Source organism: Carassius carassius, chromosome 18, assembly GCF_963082965.1.
Source record: "Carassius carassius chromosome 18, fCarCar2.1, whole genome shotgun sequence".
Taxonomy (NCBI): domain Eukaryota; kingdom Metazoa; phylum Chordata; class Actinopteri; order Cypriniformes; family Cyprinidae; genus Carassius; species Carassius carassius.
The window spans coordinates 17,247,949-17,268,010 of NC_081772.1; the positions used below are offsets into that span (position 1 = coordinate 17,247,949).

The 20,062-nt window shown below is 37.1% G+C and overlaps 1 protein-coding gene across 2 annotated transcripts in view; it reads left to right on the top strand.

The window, feature by feature from the left end:
• Positions 1-20,062, top strand: part of LOC132092568 (potassium voltage-gated channel subfamily H member 5-like) — a 114,236-nt gene that overhangs the window by 16,956 nt on the left and 77,218 nt on the right. For both annotated transcript variants that reach the window (XM_059498851.1, XM_059498852.1), the window contains exons 4-5: positions 739-867; positions 15,758-15,873. In XM_059498851.1, the coding sequence (XP_059354834.1) occupies positions 739-867; positions 15,758-15,873 (245 nt within the window). The remainder of the gene's footprint in view (positions 1-738; positions 868-15,757; positions 15,874-20,062) is intronic.

The following is a 20,062-nucleotide window of genomic DNA, read 5'->3' on the forward strand; positions in this document are numbered from 1 at the left end:
TTGCATTTTGGCCACAATTGCATCCTCTCCACTCTTGAATTGTTCTAATGCAGCTACTATAAAGATAAATGGAAACACTTTAGTATAGGGTCCAATTCACATTAATAACTACATGCTTATTAGCATGTCTATTATTAACATATTGGCTGTTTATTAGTGCTTATAAAGTACATATAATGCATGACATTCATAATCCTACCCAATACCCTAAACTTAACAACTACCTTATAAACTATTAATAAGCAGCAAATAAGGGGTTAATTGAGGCAAAAGTCATAGTTAATGGTTAGTTAATAGTGAGAATTGGACCCTAAAATAAAGTGAGACCAGATGAATCTCCCCATGTTGCTTCTTTAAGATAAAGCTGACCTGTTAAACTCAAATGTAATGACCCATTAGGCACAAGGGATACACAGTATATTTCTCATACAGGTGAACCGAGAACCTTGGTCTCAGTGATCTTCCTGTCTCCCTCCTTTTTCTCAATTCCTGTCTTTCTCCTGCAATCTTCATTCACCACAATAATCACATCATCATTTATTCTTCTCCTACCCTTCCATTCGACCTCTCTGTCACTTTCACTTTCCCTCACCATTCTCATCATTGTGATCCATGTCTTTTAACTTCCTTGTCATGACTTCTTTTAAACCCTCAATTCACTTCTCTTCACATACTTTTCATACTTTCCTTTCATCTTACCCTCTCTCCTCTCTCATTGTGTTCATCCGGTGCTGTCAGGAACCCCTGTGTGGCTCTACATGCAGGTAGCCCCCATCAGGAATGAGAACGATAAGGTGGTCCTGTTCCTCTGCACTTTTAAGGACATCACTGTCTTCAAGCAGCCCATTGAAGATGAGACCACCAGAGGTAAGAACTCTAAATCTTATTTTGAGTGTTGCTTTTTTCAGCCTTGTGGTAGAGATTGCATTAACACACACACACACACACACACACACACACACACACACACACACACACACACACACACACACACTTTATTTAACAATGCATTTTTTTTTATGTAAATATGACTTTCTATTGGAAAAGCAAACAAATGATGTAACACATTTGTCAAATGGTTGCATAGGAAATGCAATCTGGATGAAAAAGGAGATTTGTTAGACCTTGCAATATTTATAATAAAATTATTTTTTATCTGTTTTTCTTTTATTGTGCAGTAAAAAATTCTTTAACTGGGAATGTTCTGTACCTGGGAACTAATATTTTGACTCTTATGTTTCAGGGAATATATATATATATATTAGGGGTGTAACGGTACGCAAAAATCATGGTTCGGTACGTACCTTGGTTTTAAAGTCACGGTTCGGTTCATTTTCGGTACAGTAACGGTAAGAAATGCAAACATTAAACTGCAGGTTGTTTATTACTATAAACTTTTTTTTAAGAATTTGTTTACACTTTTTTAAATACTTTTTAATAAAATATATATACAATAAAAAAGAATAAGAAATAAAATATTTCTGCAAAGTTCTCCACTAAATAAAATACTCTCAGTCTCAAACCAATATCTTATAATAAAATATAATGAGAAATATAAATAAATAACTATGATTACAGTGCAGCATTACCAATCCCAGCTTGTAGGCCTGCTCATATTTAAAAAAAAAAATATTCAATTCAAGTTTTCAATTCAAGTTTATTTGTATAGCGCTTTTTACAATACAAATCATTACAAAGCAACTTTACAGAAAATTATGTTTCTACAATATTTAGTAGTAGCTTATGGTAGTGACTGTCAGGATTTTTAGAAAAAATTAATACAAGACGTAGTCAGCTAGACAATGAACATTATTAATATTATTAATTAATAATTATTATATGATGCAGTCACACTTGTAGCAATATTTGTTAGTTCTGTTTGTTGATTCAGGGTTAGCATCATCTGGGGTCCTCTGAGGGTCAGCATCATCTCTTCTCAGGTGTTCTGGATCCAGACTGGAGCTTGTGTAAATCCTGTGGCAAAACATAGAAACAAAATAGAGACATCATTAGCATAGCTGCTGTTCCAACAAAGTAAAATTAGTTTAACCCAAGCTAATGAATAAAAATGCACATTTGATCAGATGCAACTACACTCACAATTTGAGAGATACATTATTCGAATGCTTGGCGAAAGAGATGCATTTTTAATCTAGATTTAAACAGAGAGAGTGTGTCTGAACCCCGAACATTATCAGGAAGGCTATTCCAGAGTTTGGGAGCCAAATGTGAAAAAGCTCTACCTCCTTTAGTGGACTTTGCTATCCTAGGAACTACCAAAAGTCCGAAGTTTTGTGACCTTAGGGTGCGTGATGGGTTGTAGCTTGGTAGAAGGCTAGTTAGGTATGCATGAGCTAAACCATTTAGGGCCTTATAGGTAAGTAATGATAATTTGTAACTGATACAGAACTTAATAGGTAGCCAGTGCAGAGACTGTAAAATTGGGGTAATATGATCATATTTTCTTGACCTGGTAAGGACTCTAGCCGCTGCATTTTGGACTACCTGTAGCTTGTTTATTGACGAAGCACAGTGTTGCCAGACGTACGATAATTATCGTATTTGTACGATAATTTTTACCCCTGTACGATGTACGATCAATAATGAAAAAAATCCCGTAATGTACGATAATTTCAGAATTTTATGAAAATTTAAATGATGGTAGTTGCAGTTATAGGGCTTCTTTACTCATACACGAAATTGGCTCATTACAGACACTAAATGCGTTCGTGTGCACCCGAGGGTGTGTTAAGAATGCAGGAGAGTGCCCTGCTTTAAAGCCTAGTTGCGGTCCAAGACAGCAAGAACTTCTTCAACATCTGGCAACACGCAGGATTCCGATAACAGCGGCTCAGATGTGGAGTTAACTGCACCACGCAGAAACAGCTAAATTCCTTCTTCACTGGACGTGACAAAGCAAGTGTTAAAAATAATTTTAATATGATTTAATATGCGCTGCGACGCAGACAGTCACTGAAAATAATGGGATAGTATTTTGTCTCACTGCTTCCGTCCAACAATACGCCTTATCTATTGTGGTAATTTGCAGGTCGTGTCAAAATGTTGTTGGTTTAGAATAGATAAATAACATTTTTGACTCGTGTACGATAATTTTCTTCCAAATACGATAATTTTGAACTTCTGGTACGATACTTGGACATTTCCAATCTGGCAACACTGACGAAGCAGGACAACCACCTAGAAGTGCATTACAATAGTCCAGTCTAGAGGTGATGAATGCATGAACTAGCTTTTCTGCATCAGAAACAGATAACATGTTTCGTAGCTTGGCAATGTTTCTAAAATGGAAGAATGCGGTTTTTGTAACATTGGAAATATGATTTTCAAAACACAAATTGCTGTCTAATATAACACCCAGATTTATATAACTTTGTATATAACTTTTCCAAAGTGTAAAGTGCAGCATCAACAGTTTCAGTTTTTAGACCTGCTCAGATTTCGTTATTGCGTTGGACCGATCGGAATTAAGAGCAAAGGTCTGTTTAAATGCCGACGGGAGCTGCGTATGAATTACAATCGTTTTTTTCCTAGTTGTAGTGATGTTCACACTCGCGTGATGCCTTTTGAAAACCTTAGGCCGGTGACACACTGGCATATTGCACCTGTCAAACATAGTCTATTGTGCCGTCAATACTGTTGACGGTGTCCTTTAACATATTTATGCTCAACATGAAGTATAGATGTTATTGTCGTGAAGACAAGATCCTGGTCTGTCGGCGCCCTCCCTCTATGTCACCTACAGTAGCAGCAGCGCGCCAGCGCCGCGTCAGGCACGATTCTGGTGTGTATAGACACAGAGAACGCGAAGCAGTCGTCACTTAACTGACACGCAGCAGAAACGCCACGCTCACGCCACGCAGCCAGAGTGTCACCTATAAAGGTAAATCAGTAGCAAAACTCGAGAGGTTGAAGATCTGAATCTGAGAACTTGTCATATTAATATTTGTATTTGTAAGTTAAAATTTACACTCATGGCTCTGATGTGAAGAGTTGAATCTTTCAATTTGCACACACAGACAATGATCAAAACACCTGTGTTTTGAATTGGAAGTTGTAGATTAATAGTTACAAATGTGTAGAATGACATTCACACAAAGAAAATGACATACACACATGTTTACGACATATTTACTTTTGCACTTTACTTCAGTTTCGCTGCACAACGTCAAGTCGGCACTTACAACCTCTCAGATCTGGAAGTACAAGTTCAAATCCTAGCGCTCTGACTTTTGCTACTCTTTTTGCGGTATTCTGTTGCAAAACTCACTTGTGCACTTGTATATGCAGATGTGAGAGAGCAGAGCTGGGGGCGGGGCTTTGGTGCGAATGAGAACATTTTATTGGTCGATGCCCGACCAATGAACAACGCCAATTGTTTTCACTGAATATCCTTAGCTTTGACAGGATTTTAAGACACTGCATTCATTTTGCCATTCAGGTATTATCTGGTAGACAAATAATGCAACATATTTTATATGTATATCCCACTGCATATCACTGTACCAGAGTTGCAATATAATGCTGTTTTTATTATTTTTATGTTTTGTAAAAATAATTTAACATCTTCATTGGGTTAAATCCCTAATTTTCTTGTCAGTAATGAATCTTTTTAAATGCAACATTATTATTATAATTTTTTTAAAAATAAAAATCGAGTGTTTAATAATGTCTAAATGTACATTAAACAGCAAAACCTAAAAAATAACCACTTATGACCAGAAATACTGTTTTGAGCAACTAGTAGAGCTAAATACATGTATTTATTAAACATCAACAAGGCCATCTAGTGTTTAAGCAATGGAATTGCATATGAATATTATCTTTCTGGCCACCAAATGCCTCTAATTTAAAGCGTGCCTCTTTGCACTGGAATTTAAACCTAAATACTACAGTTATTGTAGTATAAATAATAACCATATTAGAAAATGTTATATTTCAAATGGTCATTCATGGATCATAATTATTGCGCATAATATTTAGTACCATGATCTCTTTAAATTAACTAAACAGGACTGAGTTAACATGTAGTACAGTTATTTTATTGGTTAAAAGTTACACTTAATTGTTTAGTCACATTTAACTGCTAAGGAGGAGTATGAGAACATAATGCTGTTACATTTTCCAGTATAAAATGCTATTGTAACGCAAGTCATTAGTCAACGTAGTTATCCATGCATAATCAATGCACTTTAAGTGTTACAAATTACTAGAAATCGCTGCAAATATAATGAAACTACTGTCTGTCCCAATTAATACATTTCAAGCATATTGACAAAACGTTTAGTTTAGTACTATTGATAGCTCCATGAACCACGTGACCGCGTGCCGGTGAGATCAAAGCAAAGCAAAGTACAGCGAGTTTACTCTGCAATATGCAGTGGGATATACATATAAAATATGTTGCATTATGTTGCAATATGTTGCATTTGTCTACTAGATAATACCTGAATGGCAAAATGAATGCAGTGTCTTAAAATCCTGTCAAAGCTAAGGATATTCAGTGAAAACAATTGGCGTTGTTCATTGGTCGGGCATCGACCAATAAAATGTTCTCATTCGCACCAAAGCCCCGCCCCCAGCTCTGCTCTCTCACATCAGCATATACAAGTGCACAAGTGAATTTTGCAACAGAATACCGCAAAAAGAGTAGCAAAAGTCAGAGCGCTAGGATTTGAACTTGTACTTCCAGATCTGAGAGGTTGTAAGTGCCGACTTGACGTTGTGCAGCGAAACTGAGCAGGGTTTCTGCAGGTATCTTCAAATTAAATTTAATGCCTTTTTAATGCCATACACGACCCATGACTTAACACGGATATTTTATATACGGATATAATCGTTTTATTTTAAATAGACATGTCGCAAATTATTAATTGCAACCATCCAGTTTGATGATGATGCAATCATGAAATTATATAACTCAGAACTGAATTAGAAATGGCTCAGGAGGCAGCTTAATTAATTGTCAAATTATTTGGAGATATTTCAAAATTAGCAAAAATAGAATTATTGTATTTATAATTTTATCATCACAAAAACAGCTCTTCAATAAGCTCAACTTTTTAAATGCTGGAACTTTATGTATTCAAAGTACATACATGTAAGCAAGAGCTATAGAAATTGCACATTCATTTACTGTGTAAATAAGTTTATTAAGGCATGTGCCTTAATTCAGTCGATTTTAGTTCCAACTCTGACTCAACATTTTTCAATTCACAGCACTTTTCCTTGAATCTCCTCCTTAGAGTATTAGATTTTGTTATCATTTCAGCCATGAGCGTTTTCGATTTGTTTTCGGCCTGCTCAGCTAGTTGATCGGCGTCCTTCTGAAGGCTGGCGCACATGACCGTCGACACCCCCTTTTTCTTTTTCAGTTCTTCCAACTCATCTTCCAAAGCTTTTCTCTTTAGTCCACGCATGGCACCCTCTCTCTTCCTCCTCTCCTCATCAAGGTAGATCCTGTATCTGGTCCTGGCTGAGGCTACAGAATGCAGTAGTTCCTTTGTGAGGGACACTTTGAGAACCCCCCCTAAAGCATGCACTTGGTCACAGACAAGTCTCTGGGCCTCAACAGTTTCTTCTTTTATGTTGCATGTCTCTACTTCCTTGTTTACGGAGAAGCCTCTCGGAGAAGATGGACAGCTGTGTTCAGACACCAGAGCACCTCCGCCTGCAAAGTCGCATTCGAGCCAAACGTTGATCGAATGTCGCTCGATTTTGCTATGGTAATGTTAGCTGCTCCACAAACGGTGGTGACAGCATCAGTTGTCGTCGTAACGTTATTACTTGTAGATTTGTCGGTCACGCCAAAGTAACTAGACATAGTAGTTTGCTGTTTTGCTCTTACCGCGGATTTGTTGCCGTCACACTGCATATGGGATTTCACGGCGCCAATTCCCATTGTCCCCAACTTAAATGCTTTTCTGCAAACACCGCAAAATCCTTCATCATTTTTACCACTAACAGGCTGCAACCATGTCTTGAAATTTTCGTTTTCCAGCCACTTCAGTTGGAATTTGCACTTTCCCATTTTTCCTCAGACCTCGTCCACCGCTGTACAAAATGCCCGCCGCCCGCGTCACCTCCGTATCACGGCAATTTTGCTCCGGCCGAAACCAATTACCAAACCGAAAGCAAATAAAATTATTAATTATGAAGGCTATATTCAAAGAAATTGATATAAAATTCTCTTCAAAACTATAAAAAAATTTAATGCCTGTAGGAATCAAATTTAATGCTTTTTAATGCCTTTTAAGGCCTTAATTTTTGCAAAATCCATTTAAGGACTTTTAATGCTTTTTAATGCCCCGCGGAAACCCTGCTGAAGTAAAGTGCAAAAGTAAATATGTCGTAAACATGTGTGTATGTCATTTTCTTTGTGTGAATGTCATTCTACACATTTGTGACTATTAATCTACAACTTCCAATTCAAAACACGGGTGTTTTGATCATTGTCTGTGTGTGAGAGCCATGAGTGTAAATTTTAACTTACAAATACAATTATTAATATGACAAGTTCTCACATTCAGATCTTCAACCTCTCGAGTTTAGCTGCAGGGCGGGATATGCACTGAACGCGGAGACTTCCGCCACTTAATATGTTCGTTTGGAAACACGAAAATGTATATGTTCCGCAAACAAAATATTGCATTCGGTCATTCGGTACACAGGTGCACCGTACTGAAAGCCCTGTACCAAAACGGTCCGGTACGAATACATGTACCGTTACACCCCTAATATATATATATATATATATATATATATATATATATATATATATATATATATATATATATATGTATGTGTGTGTGTGTATTAAATTAAGTATATTTTTCCAAATCTGATTTACTTTTACTTTTTTTAGGTATATATCTAACAATTTAGTGAGGTTTACATTTAAATGTCCTTAACTTCATTTTTATTAAATCTGTCTTTCATATGTTTTCAAGTAAAAATTCCAGTAAAAATTATCTTGTTTCTTAAAACAAGGTCAATACCTAACATTTTGACTTTTTTAAATATGCCTGTGAAGTAATATTTTGACTCTTGTTATGTTTCCAACTATATAATAATATATAATATAATTTTATTTAATATACACATAACAAAATAAAGTGAGGTTTACATTTAAAAGTCTTTAATATCTTACACAATATAAAGAGAAAATGTCTTATTTTGCAGATTTAAATCTTATTTTAAAGGGTACAGAACATACAGAGTTTCACCTTATCTCATGTTAATCTTGAGTACCTATAGAGTAGTACTGCATGCTTCATATATCCAAAAGGTCTTTAGTATTATCCAGAGGTGGGTAGTAACGAGTTACATTTACTTCGTTACATTTACTTGAGTAATTATTTGGGGTAACTAATACTTTTCAGAGTATATTTAAAGATGGGTACTTTATACTCTTACTTGAGTAAATTGTTTGGAAAAATCTGTACTTTTACTTCGTTACTATGGGCGACGCTCCTCTCGTTACTTTATCTTAATGCAATAAATGTTATAAATGCTTCAGTTTATTCCAAACGCGCCGTCTACTTTTCTCTGGGCAATGAGCGATGCCCATTCGCGAATGATTCATTCTTTTGAGTCAATTCAAAAGGCTGTTCAAAGGCTTGATCAAACCAATTGGCAAACGAGTGAATTGGTTCATGAATCAGTTTGAATGAGTCGTTCAGTTCCCTGCCGCACTGAAGCGACTGAAGCGGTTCACTCGGAGTTGTAACGTTTAACATCAGCAGCGTTGAAAACGTGGCTGGAACTGCACTGAATTGAAAGCAAATCTGCAAAGGCTATTATTTGCTAGCGATGGAGATCCTTATTAGATGAACACCGCGTGTGCTGTCTACTGTTTAACAGGTAATAACTTGGGCTACATTCGATTACAGTACAAGATACCTCTGACATTAGTTTGTTGTACGTGTGTGGCTTATAACAGAGGGGAGTCAAGTTGAATGCAGCTTCCAAAAGACAAAATAGCCGATTAAGATTTTATTAATTTTAATACAATCACACCGGTGCGAATACGTTCAGCAAGTCCAGCTGCTAAATTCAGATCTGTGATTGTTTGCTGGCGCTGAGCCAGAGATAGATGTGTTTTTACAGCACTGCGCATTATAACCAATCACACATGATTCTTTTGAGCTTATTAAAGCATTGGCCAATCAGAGGTGTTCCGATGAGTCATCGCTAAAATGCCGGTGCTTCCTTCACTCGCTCACTGGCTGAATACTTCTTTCTGGCGAATTCTCTCGTCAGAAACAACAAAGTGCAGATGTGTGTACAAATCTTTAATTAAGATATTGATTTCACAGTGTTAACAGTTTCAGTGAATTTAATGGGAGTTTCTGAGAGTGATTGAAATCTAGACTGTCAGTGAAAATGATCTTTAATAATGTAAATGTTATTTGCTCTCTTTCTGAACAATGAAAGATTAGTAGCAATATTTATATCACATTAACTTTCAATGTTAAATTCACATTTAATATAAAGTCAGTCGTATTAAAAATGTTATGGCATGACACCTATATTTGTTACTTAAGTAAACAGACAGGGTTTTATAATAAATTACATAAATTGGAGTAAAGGCTGATGAAATATATACATTTATACACACACACATACATTACATACATTTTATCTATATATCTAAATAAAAATAGGCTCAGTATATATGACCCAAAGTAACTAGTAACTAACTACTTGAGTAGATTTTTTATCCGATACTCTTTTACTCTTACTCAAGTAACTATTCAAGACTAGTACTTTTACTTTTACTTGAGTAAATATTTCTAGAAGTACTTTTACTTTTACTTGAGTACAGTTTTTGGGTACTCTACCCACCTCTGGTTTTATCATATTTATAAAATAAAAATACAGCTTTCCGATTCTTTCCGGAAAAAGCCGAGTTCCGGCGTGCCTTGAGCGGAGCTATAATACTGATGTTTCGTGTTGTTTCCATTAACATATATTCACTTATGTGCTGATTTCCAACAAAAGACAGAAATCTGATGCAGTTGTACTTACATGAATGGGGTCTTTTATCACAGGGACGGCTCTATGTTTTAATATCAAACGATGTGCAAATCCAGCGTCAACTTGGGCCTTGTTTATAAAACATTCGTCACTCAAATGACCAGAGCACACAAAGGCATTGATACACTCCGTTGCTGCCCCGGAAAAACAAACTGCATCCACTGTTCATGTAACGCTGGGTTCTTTGGGAAGCTGAACACGGTAAACTTTCCCTCACATCCAAAAATGCACTTATTTGGAGGCATTCTTGAACAAATCCTATCCTATTTTGAAGTGCGTTGATGTGCGCGGTCTCGCTCTCCTCTGGTCAATGTGTGTGCGCAGGCGCGCTTTTCCGGGAGAAATGCTCATATAAGAAGTTCCACTATCGTCTACGGTATTAAATCCACGATCGAAAAAAAAACAGCCGAAACTTGTACCAACCCGGAAGTAAGATTCTCGGCACAGAAATTCTAAGTCATTCTTCGAAATTATTTTTTAAAACTTTGGCCATGTTTAGCATGAGAATCCATCTCTTTAACACTGTGAACAACTCTGAATACACGAAACACCATTGTACCCCCCCTTTAAGGATGTTTAGTTATTTTCACTGGAGAACCACAAAAAAATATTGAAATGAGGTCAACTGGGTATGTTTTAACTGGGGATATTTGTGTGTTGCATGCAGCTTGGCACAATAGTACATGGTAGTATAATGAGAGTGACAAGCTGTCACTTTATGTTGGAGAGTGCTGCTTATGGCTAGCACTGCAGTCAGTCATAGAGGTTCCTTGAATAGGCTAGATGTGTATCTGTGATGGATGGGCATTGTCAGACCCAACTTTTCTCACCATTTACTCACTCTTTCTGCTTTTCTCTCTCTCAATCTCATATAAAACAGTGGCTATTTTCCTTTTCAGCTTTTGCCACTGCTAAACTGAAGCACTTGTCCTTTGACAGTGATCCTAGCCCACACAGGAGCTCTTTAAACACACGCGCGCACACACACACACACACACACACACATATAAATATTTCCCTTCAGATACTTGATGGCAGCTGCTGTCACTTTGTGGCAGGGCACCTGTGCCCAACTGAGACTCTTGTCAGTGGGTGTGTACAGAGCGACAGGAAGTGAGTTCAGCGAGTATCACTCTGAAACAGATAAACAGCCTATTAGATGAAAAGACCATCCAATGAACAGGCAGTGCTGAAATTGAACCATTCTGCATTTAGTGACAGTTATGGTAGCAAACGCTGAACAGTTCTTAAAAGAACTAAAAGTTTTGATAATCATTTCAAGTACCTTCTCCCACAATAAAGAACATTTTGTGCAATGGAAATTATACTGGCTATACATATCCATATAGCTTTTTAAAAATATTTATGAATATAGAAAATTATGCATCACGGGTGACTGCACTCTTATTTACTTTGGCATAGATGAGCCTTAGTATTGCCCGTGTTGAGAATAAAAGCTGTTTATCACCACACCGACCCACAAATTTTATTAAGCATCTATCAGGCATTCAAATCACCTACAATGATTACTTTGTAAATGAAGGACTATTTGCCCTTATTAAAATGTTAATCAATGCCGCTTTTGACCCTCGATGCACTAATAAATATTAACAGCACAATCAGATTATTCATAGCTTTGCACGCCGCTTCAGTTTGTTGTTAGGTAAATATGAGATCTGTTGTTCTAAAGGGGCATTTGTTAAACGTCACTCACCAGGTGTGTATTCAGTATTGCTTCATGAATAGCTCATGCACATTTACTGATGAGAGAGTGCAGCATCAGGTATGGAAAGCCTGCATCAAGGGCTTTGAACAGCAACATCAGCTGTATTGGCAATACAGTATAAACAATACATATAAACATGTCCTGTATATGGTTCCTCTAGTAGTGGGAGTGGAATGTTTAAATAACGATATGATTGATGACCGTTCTGGAATGAGAGTGATGGGCTATACAGCCTCTGCTGCTCCATTTAAGATGTTGTAAGTGAGCTGTTTCGTTTATGGTTGAAAAGTCAGTATCACGTAAGGCTCTGGCTTTTTAAACCATGGGTTTATGAAAAATATATAATATAATATAATAAAAAATTCTGTATTCTAAATGTGATATTCAATCACATTTTCCACACACATTTAGCAGCATAACTGTTTTTAACATTGATTGTAATACGAAATGTTTCTTGAACACCAAAATGGAATATTAAAATAATTTCTGAAGGATCATGTAACACTGAAGACTGGAATAATGGTTGCTGCAAATTCAGTTTTCCCATTACGTGAATGAATTACATTTTAAAATATTTTAATATAGACAAATTTATTTTAAATTGTAATAATATTTCATATTACTGTTTTTTATCAAACAGTTTTGATTGAACTGTTCCTTTTAATTCAGGCTTTGGTTTATTGTTTTTTAATTACATGCATTGTGCATATCTAGTGAAGCTTTTATTGTTATTTGCATTACAGGTATTTTGTAATTAGTTGTATAATCGAGATCTTCCCTAGAGCTTCATTCCATGTGACTGCTGCCCCTGGGGAGAGGATAGAGCTAAAAGCAAGAGTACAGTATGTGTGTGTGTGTGCGTGTGTGTGTGCATGTTTTTGTGACATATCAGGAAGCAACTTTGTAAAATGACATGGGTATGACACGGTATGATATGTTATTACAAGGAGAGGGTGACTTATGAGGACATAACCCATGTCCCCATTTTTCAAAACGCTTATAAATCATACAGAAAGGGGTTTTTTGAGAAAGTAAAAATGCACAAAGTTTCCTTTGAGGGTTAGGGTTAGGTGGAGGGTTGGTGTAGGGCGATAGAATATACAGTTTGTACAGTATAAAAACCATTACGCCTGTGGGATGTCCCCACTTTTCACAAAAACAAACGTGTGTGTGTGTGTATTCATGTACGTTTCCATGTATGCAGTCTCAAAATCACACTGGAATAGTGCTCCTGTCGGTAATGCTCTGCTCTGCACTGGTGGTTTAATGAAATATGCAAAGCATCTGCATAGAAATAATAAAGCACCGTTAGGCATCAGTGCATGCAATGCACGCAGGGTTACTTTGTATAGACTGCATTCATCCCAAGAATTTAAAGGATCTGTGCATACATTTAAACCATGATCACATTGGTGGTGGCTCACCCAGAGGGGCACAAACTTTATATAATAGCAAATAGGGAAGAAAAACGAGCAATGATTATGGGCTCCATGGCAACAGTGAAACCCTCTGAGATCCTTCCAGATCTTTCTGTATGCATCTGATAGTTACCTGGAGAGGATTATCAGCTCATCGGAGGGGACCTCTTTAGGAATCTGGCATTGACACCTGGGTAAATTGAGAGGTAGCCAGTAAAAGTTCAAGGGAATGTAGTTAGCAGCCCTCAAAACGGAAGAATATGTGTTTATGAGTAATCATCTACTAGGTTCAGAGCTGCAGAGGGTAAAATAACAGGGAGATGAACCATTAATGCCAGCAGAAAGCAGGCATTAGGCAGAATAGCTGTAAAAGTATAATTTCAATAGCATAATTAAAATAATTTCATCATACTTTTTTGGCCATATAAATATCAGCACTTGAAACAAATTGCAGTTTCAGAAAAGATTTTGTCTAAAGTTTCAATAAACTACTTCAAAAAATTAGTTCTGACTCTTTATTCATATGTCAGGCTCGAATCATGGTTGGATCACAGTAGTGGAGCAATACTGCACAATCCCAGAAGAAAGTGTGCCACAACATAGCAGTCTGCTGCATTCTCCATGGTCAGCAATCCAAAGAAAATTTTCCCCAAACAAGGTTTCATTCAGAATTTGTCTGTTCATTTGTATCATTACCTTATTTGGATAATTCCTTTAGTGAATTGAGCGGCAAAACAATGCAAATAGCATGTGCAAATAAACACTGTTCTCAGTGGATGTGATTCTTAATGAAATCTCGCCTTAATCTGTGTTTCCTTCATTGCTGCAGTCTGTATAGCCGTTGCAGTCTTGCAGACCTTGTTTGCTAATATTCTGCCAGATGTGGTGCATTTGGGCAAACATACAGGTATGCTCCATTGTAGCTTAAGTCTGATAGGGTTCTATGAGGCTGCAATGGCCAAACTGAGATTTCTCTGAGGATTTGCCTTATGGCTGCTCAACACGTCTACCTAGCATTGTTTTCCCCTCTAGAAGAACTATATCTGGAAGATGCCTTAGGGGGCCTGTGCAGCATTGTGACTTTGCCCTAAGACAGCCAGATGGCCTGAACCATGCATTGTTTTTTTCTCCTTTTCTTCCTTCTGTCTGTGACACAGTTCATTTTTTTCAGTATTTCTTTTTCACTGTCATATTTTGTATTTCTGCATTTTCAGTGTTTGTCTAAATCCACATTAACAACAGTAACATATATGTCTGCTAAACACCTTACAAGAATATTCAATTCAATATTACAATTCAATATTATTCAATATTACAATTTTTTTGTGACAACGTAACACTATAATATCTAAAAAGACATAAACCATATGTTAAGCTTATTTTAAATGTTTAAACATATATACATATTTTAATTTACAGTATATCCAATTTTACAACTTGTTAACATTACATCATAATGCTATAAACCCTAAAAGGCCTTTAAATTGCAATTTTAACAGTTTTACATTATGCCATAAATGTCTTACTTCTATTGATTGAGTTTAACTTTGTAGTAATCCGAGAAAGTTCCTTTAACTTAAATGTAAGCCAGTTGGCCTTCCTGACTTATAGCTGTCCCTCGCTGTATGGGTTTCAACAGACTAGTGTGCTATTTTCATACATCCTACCAATAAGTGCACACGGCTGATTTCCCCTCCTTATCCCTTCACTGAGTTCATTGTTCATGTGGCCATGCAGAAAGACTTCCCCTCTATGTCCCTATTGTAATAAGAGAGAGTGGCTCCAAGACTCACCAATGTGTTCAGACTTACTCTGGTACTGTATTGTTGTGTTTAAACATTCATGAGATGTGACTTAAATGGGAGAGCCACTCTTTTTTTTTTTTTTTACTCTTTTCCCACCCTGTAAGCTTTTAAAAACAGTCAATCCTGAAGGTAAAAACAACAACAAAAAATGGATGAGATGAGATTAACGGGGAAAAAAAGGTATTCACATTGGCACACATACACTTTGTACAGTCATTTGGGGAAGATCCTCCTTTGTAGGACTCAACTGACCCAAATGATTTTAGGGTTATTGAGATCAAAAGAAAAACTTCCCTTCAGTCTTTATTAATGAGAAAGCAATGACTTCAAAACAAGGCTCCCTGTTGGACGCAACATCTTCCTTCAAGTCTCCACCATGTCATAATGCTTTCATTTTAAAGTCATAAAGAAATAATATGCTTTTGTGAAGTGCCCCCAAGGGTTCATAACAGTTTCTGTTTTAAAAAACGAAAAGGCAAGAGAAGAAAAGACTTTAGAAATGGGACATGGTTACACAAAAATATGTGAGTTTTTTGGAAGGAAGGGATGGGGAAGAACAGTTTTCACTGGCGTCAGCATTTGAAGGAGCCTCAGTGGAAATCAGCGTGGGCTTTTTGGCTGAGGAGCATGATACCAGCAGCGCTACTAGTTGTGTGGAAAATTGTGTTTGTGAGTAAAGTATAGAAATGTAGAGAGGAGACAAAGGATTGTTTCCTGTTGCGGATACACCATTTTGTTGATCTTTATTGCAGGATGGACCAAGTTTGCCAGGCTGACCAGGGCATTAACCAATAACCGGAGTACACTTCAGCAGCTCACACCTGTGAACAAGACTGAGGTCAGCCACAAGCATTCACGACTGGCAGAGGTGAGTGTCACACACACATTTGTTTTTCAAGGGTTTGGACTTTCCATTGACTTCTATTGTTTTTATACTAACAATATTGTAATAACAAAAACTCCATAATCATCGGGAAGAAGGAGGCGGGAACCGGCGGACAATCAAAATGAAACTTTAATAATCAAAACAAACACAAAACAGCGCATCAGCCCCTCACGGACGACTGATGCGCACAAATAAAAACCAAAACATAAAATAAAGCCCAGGCCTGGTCCTCTCTCATCCTTCACTGTCGTCGCTCCAGTTTTATATCCTTCCATCTCCTCTGTGGGACTCGAGACCGGAGGTGGGTCGCAGGTGTTGCTCATTTCCCAATCACTCCACCGGCCTCGCTCCTCGTTCCCACGTCCCTCGGCCCCGCCCCACTCGTCACATACCCCCATCACCCCTCGCAGGCCGGGGGGGTGCTCCTGAGACTGCGCTCTACCCCCCCCCCCCTCCCTCCGGGGGGGACTGCTCACGGGGACCTGCGGGAACCTGGGGGTAGGACAGACGAGGCGAGAGAAAAGGAGATGGAAGGAGCAACAGAGACGAGAGAGGGGAGAGAGAAAAAAAATAAAAATAAAAATTCCGGTTCCCAGACGCACTGCTGCTCGGCCCTCCACCAGCTGGGTGATCTCCTCCACGGTGCCTGGCGGTGGCACTGGACGGCCCTCGGCGGACGGCACGACACTCCTCCGCCGCCCGGTGGACGGCAACGGCTCCTCCGGTTTTGGGCAGCCGGCAGGAGTCTCCCGTTCCCTGCTCCTCCGGATACCTTCACGGAGGCAGCAGGCTCCGGCCCCCTGGCGAATGGCGCCGACTCCTCCGCTCCCTCACGGATGACAGCCGCCCCTCCACATCACAAACACAAAACAGCGCATCAGCCCCTCACAGACGACTGATGCGCACAAATAATAACCAAAACATAAAATAAAACCCAGGCCTGGTCCTCTCTCGTCCTTTTTCTGTCGTCGCTCCAGTTTTATATCCTTCCATCGCCTCCTTGGGACTCGAGACCGGTGGTGGGTCGCAGGTGTCGCTCATATCCCAATCACTCCACCGGCCTCGCTCCTCGTTCCCACGTCCCTCGACCCTGCCCCACTCCTCACAAATATCCAATGGCATTTTCTTTCTCATACTCTTGACCTTCATATAAACCTTTTTGCATTTTTAGATTTTCATTAAACTGTATCCAGCTTTTTTCCTTGCAAGAACCTTTGTCTGGTCAGGTTTTGTAGCCGATCTTCATTAACTGCTTATTTGGAATCATTTGGACCTCACAGTCTAGGCAAAACCTGACCCACACACACACACACACACACACACACACACACACACACACACACACACATATATATATATATATGTATATATATATATATACTGTATATATATGCAGATACAAAAAGGTCAACTGCCTTTGTCTTCAGTCCCAATGATAGTTTGTCTTCTAGACAAATGATAGCTGACTCAGCTTTCCAATGACTGATGACTTAAGCTTTATGTCTCTAAAACTTTTCACTGTATTCTATACAGTGGTGGACGAAGTACACAAATCAAGTACTTGAGTAAAAGTACAGATACATATAATAAAATATTACTCCAGTAAGAGTAAAAGTACTCCTTTTTCAATTTTACTCAAGTGAAAGTACAAAAGTACTCGATTTTTTTATGTACTTAAGTAAAAAAGTACTGAAATTTTATATATAAGCTTCTTAATTAAATTTTATATTCGCACATATTTTTAATAATCCTACTGCTCAAAATACCTGGGATTTTTTCCAAAATAACCACTATATGGAGTCAAGATATATTTTTGTTGTTGATATGGACTACGCTGATGAGAGTGATGTTAACTGTGAAAGCTTACACTGTGATGTACATGAGAGAAAACAGAGATGACCATCTGATTTTCACCAGTAAGAACAAAGTCTTTTAAAGTTTGTTGTTTTACAGAACATCACAGTTAGGACTATATATGACATGATTATAAGGCAGAATTTCCTAATATGGGCAAAAGCGTCCAGCTATCGCTGTATGAAAGCAGATTTTACACAGAAAAAAAAAGTCCAGAAACTTTTGGAAACACGTAGACATTAAACATACGATTGCAACAATATATGGTTTTTCAAGTCATCTTCAGCAGGTGATAAATAAAGGATGAACAATGCAGTGCTAATTGACAAAAACATTTTGTAGTATATAAACAAATCATTATTATTTGTTATTGTCCAGCAGTTATAGATTTCTAAACCAATTAAAAGTTAGAAATTTGAGAAACATTTAAGTTGCCTTTTGTATCCACTACCAGTCAACAGTTTTTGAACAGTAAGCTTGTTAATATTTTTTAAAGAAGTCTCTTCTGTTCACCAAGTCTGCTTTTATTTGATCCAAAGTACAGCAAAACAGAAAAATTGTGAAATATTTTTACTAACCTATTTAAAATGTAATTTGTTGAAATTTCAAAGCTGAATTTTAAGCATCAATACTCCAGTCAGACAATCCTTCAGAAATAATAAAAAAATAAGGTTTCTTTGATGAATAGAAAGTTCAGAAGAACAGCATTTATTTTGAAATAGAAATCTTGAATAATCTGAAATAGAAAATTATGTCTTTATCATCACTTTTGATCAATTTAAAGTGAAGTGACGTGACATACAGCCAAGTATGATGACCCATACTCAGAATTCGTGCTCCGTATTTAACCCATCCAAAGTGCACACACACAGCAGTGAACACACACACACACACCGAGAACACACACCCGGAGCAGTGGGCATCATTTATGCTGCGGCGCCTGGGGAGCCGTTGGGGGTTCGGTGTCTTGCTCAAGAGAACCTTAGTCATGGTGTTGCCGGCCTGAGACTCGAACCCACAAAAGAGTCCTTGCTAAGCAGAAGTGTTCATTTCTATAATTTATTTTCCAAAAAACAAAAATTATATTGACTGTAAGCTTTTGAATGTTATATAGTGTACAATGTTGCAAAAGCTTTTTATTTCACATAAATGCTAATTTTTGGATCCTTATATTCATCAAAGAATACTGAAAAAAAATAGTCATGTTTTAAATATTGATAATCAGCAAATCAGCATATTAGAATGATTTCTGAAGGATGTGACACTAAAGACTGGAGTAATGATGCTGAAAATACAGCTTTGATCACAGGAATAAATTACAATTTAAAATACATTCAAATAGGGAAAAAAGTTATTTTAAATGTAAAAATATTTCACAATATTACTGTTTTTTGCTGTACTTTGGATCAAATAAATGCAGGCTTGGTGAGCAGAAGATACTTCTTTAAAAACATAAAAAATATTACTGTTCAAAAACTGTTGATTGGTAAGCTATATAGATTAAACAAATGTTATATAGCCTACATATATAGCCTATATATATATATATATATATATATATATATAATTTCTGTCCCCCTCACTTCTGAAAAGATGGCTACGCCCCTGGATTTTTTCCTTCTCAAACCTTGTCTGTGGTGTAAAAACACCCCTGGCCAAACAGGGTGCATCTCTTCCCACTTTGATAATTACTGTAGTTACCATGTTCTGAACATCACATCCTTTCTTTTCTACCCAGATGTAATATATATATATATATATATATATATATATATATATATATATATATATATATATATATATATATATATATATATATATATATATATATATATATATATATATATATATATATATAGGTGGTTGAATAAAAATATTTGGACATTATTTATAAAAATTACCTCAACTTAGCACCAGCAAGCTTGTTAGACAGTTAGCATCAGCTAACAATATTTACTTTTTTTCAGTACGGTTATGAATAAAAATTCATGTCTGTCTACTCGTCTACTTAATCCAAACATTACTGTTGATAAACAATATAAAAACAGACGTCACATAGGGATGGTAGCATTTTAATAAAACTGTTAACATTTCGGCAGCGGGGAATTTGAAAGTGCATCAGTTATTGTATTTAATCTGTGTAATTTTAATGTTTGTTTTTTCATTTATTTTGTTGTTGTTTTTTCTTCCTAAAATTGATGTGTCTGCATCGTCTGCACTCGAGCATTTCAGTGGGCTTAAATAGATCACTCTTTACAGCGGATTTAGTTCCCAAACAACTCACAATTTTGACATAAATATGATTTTCAGTTACAAT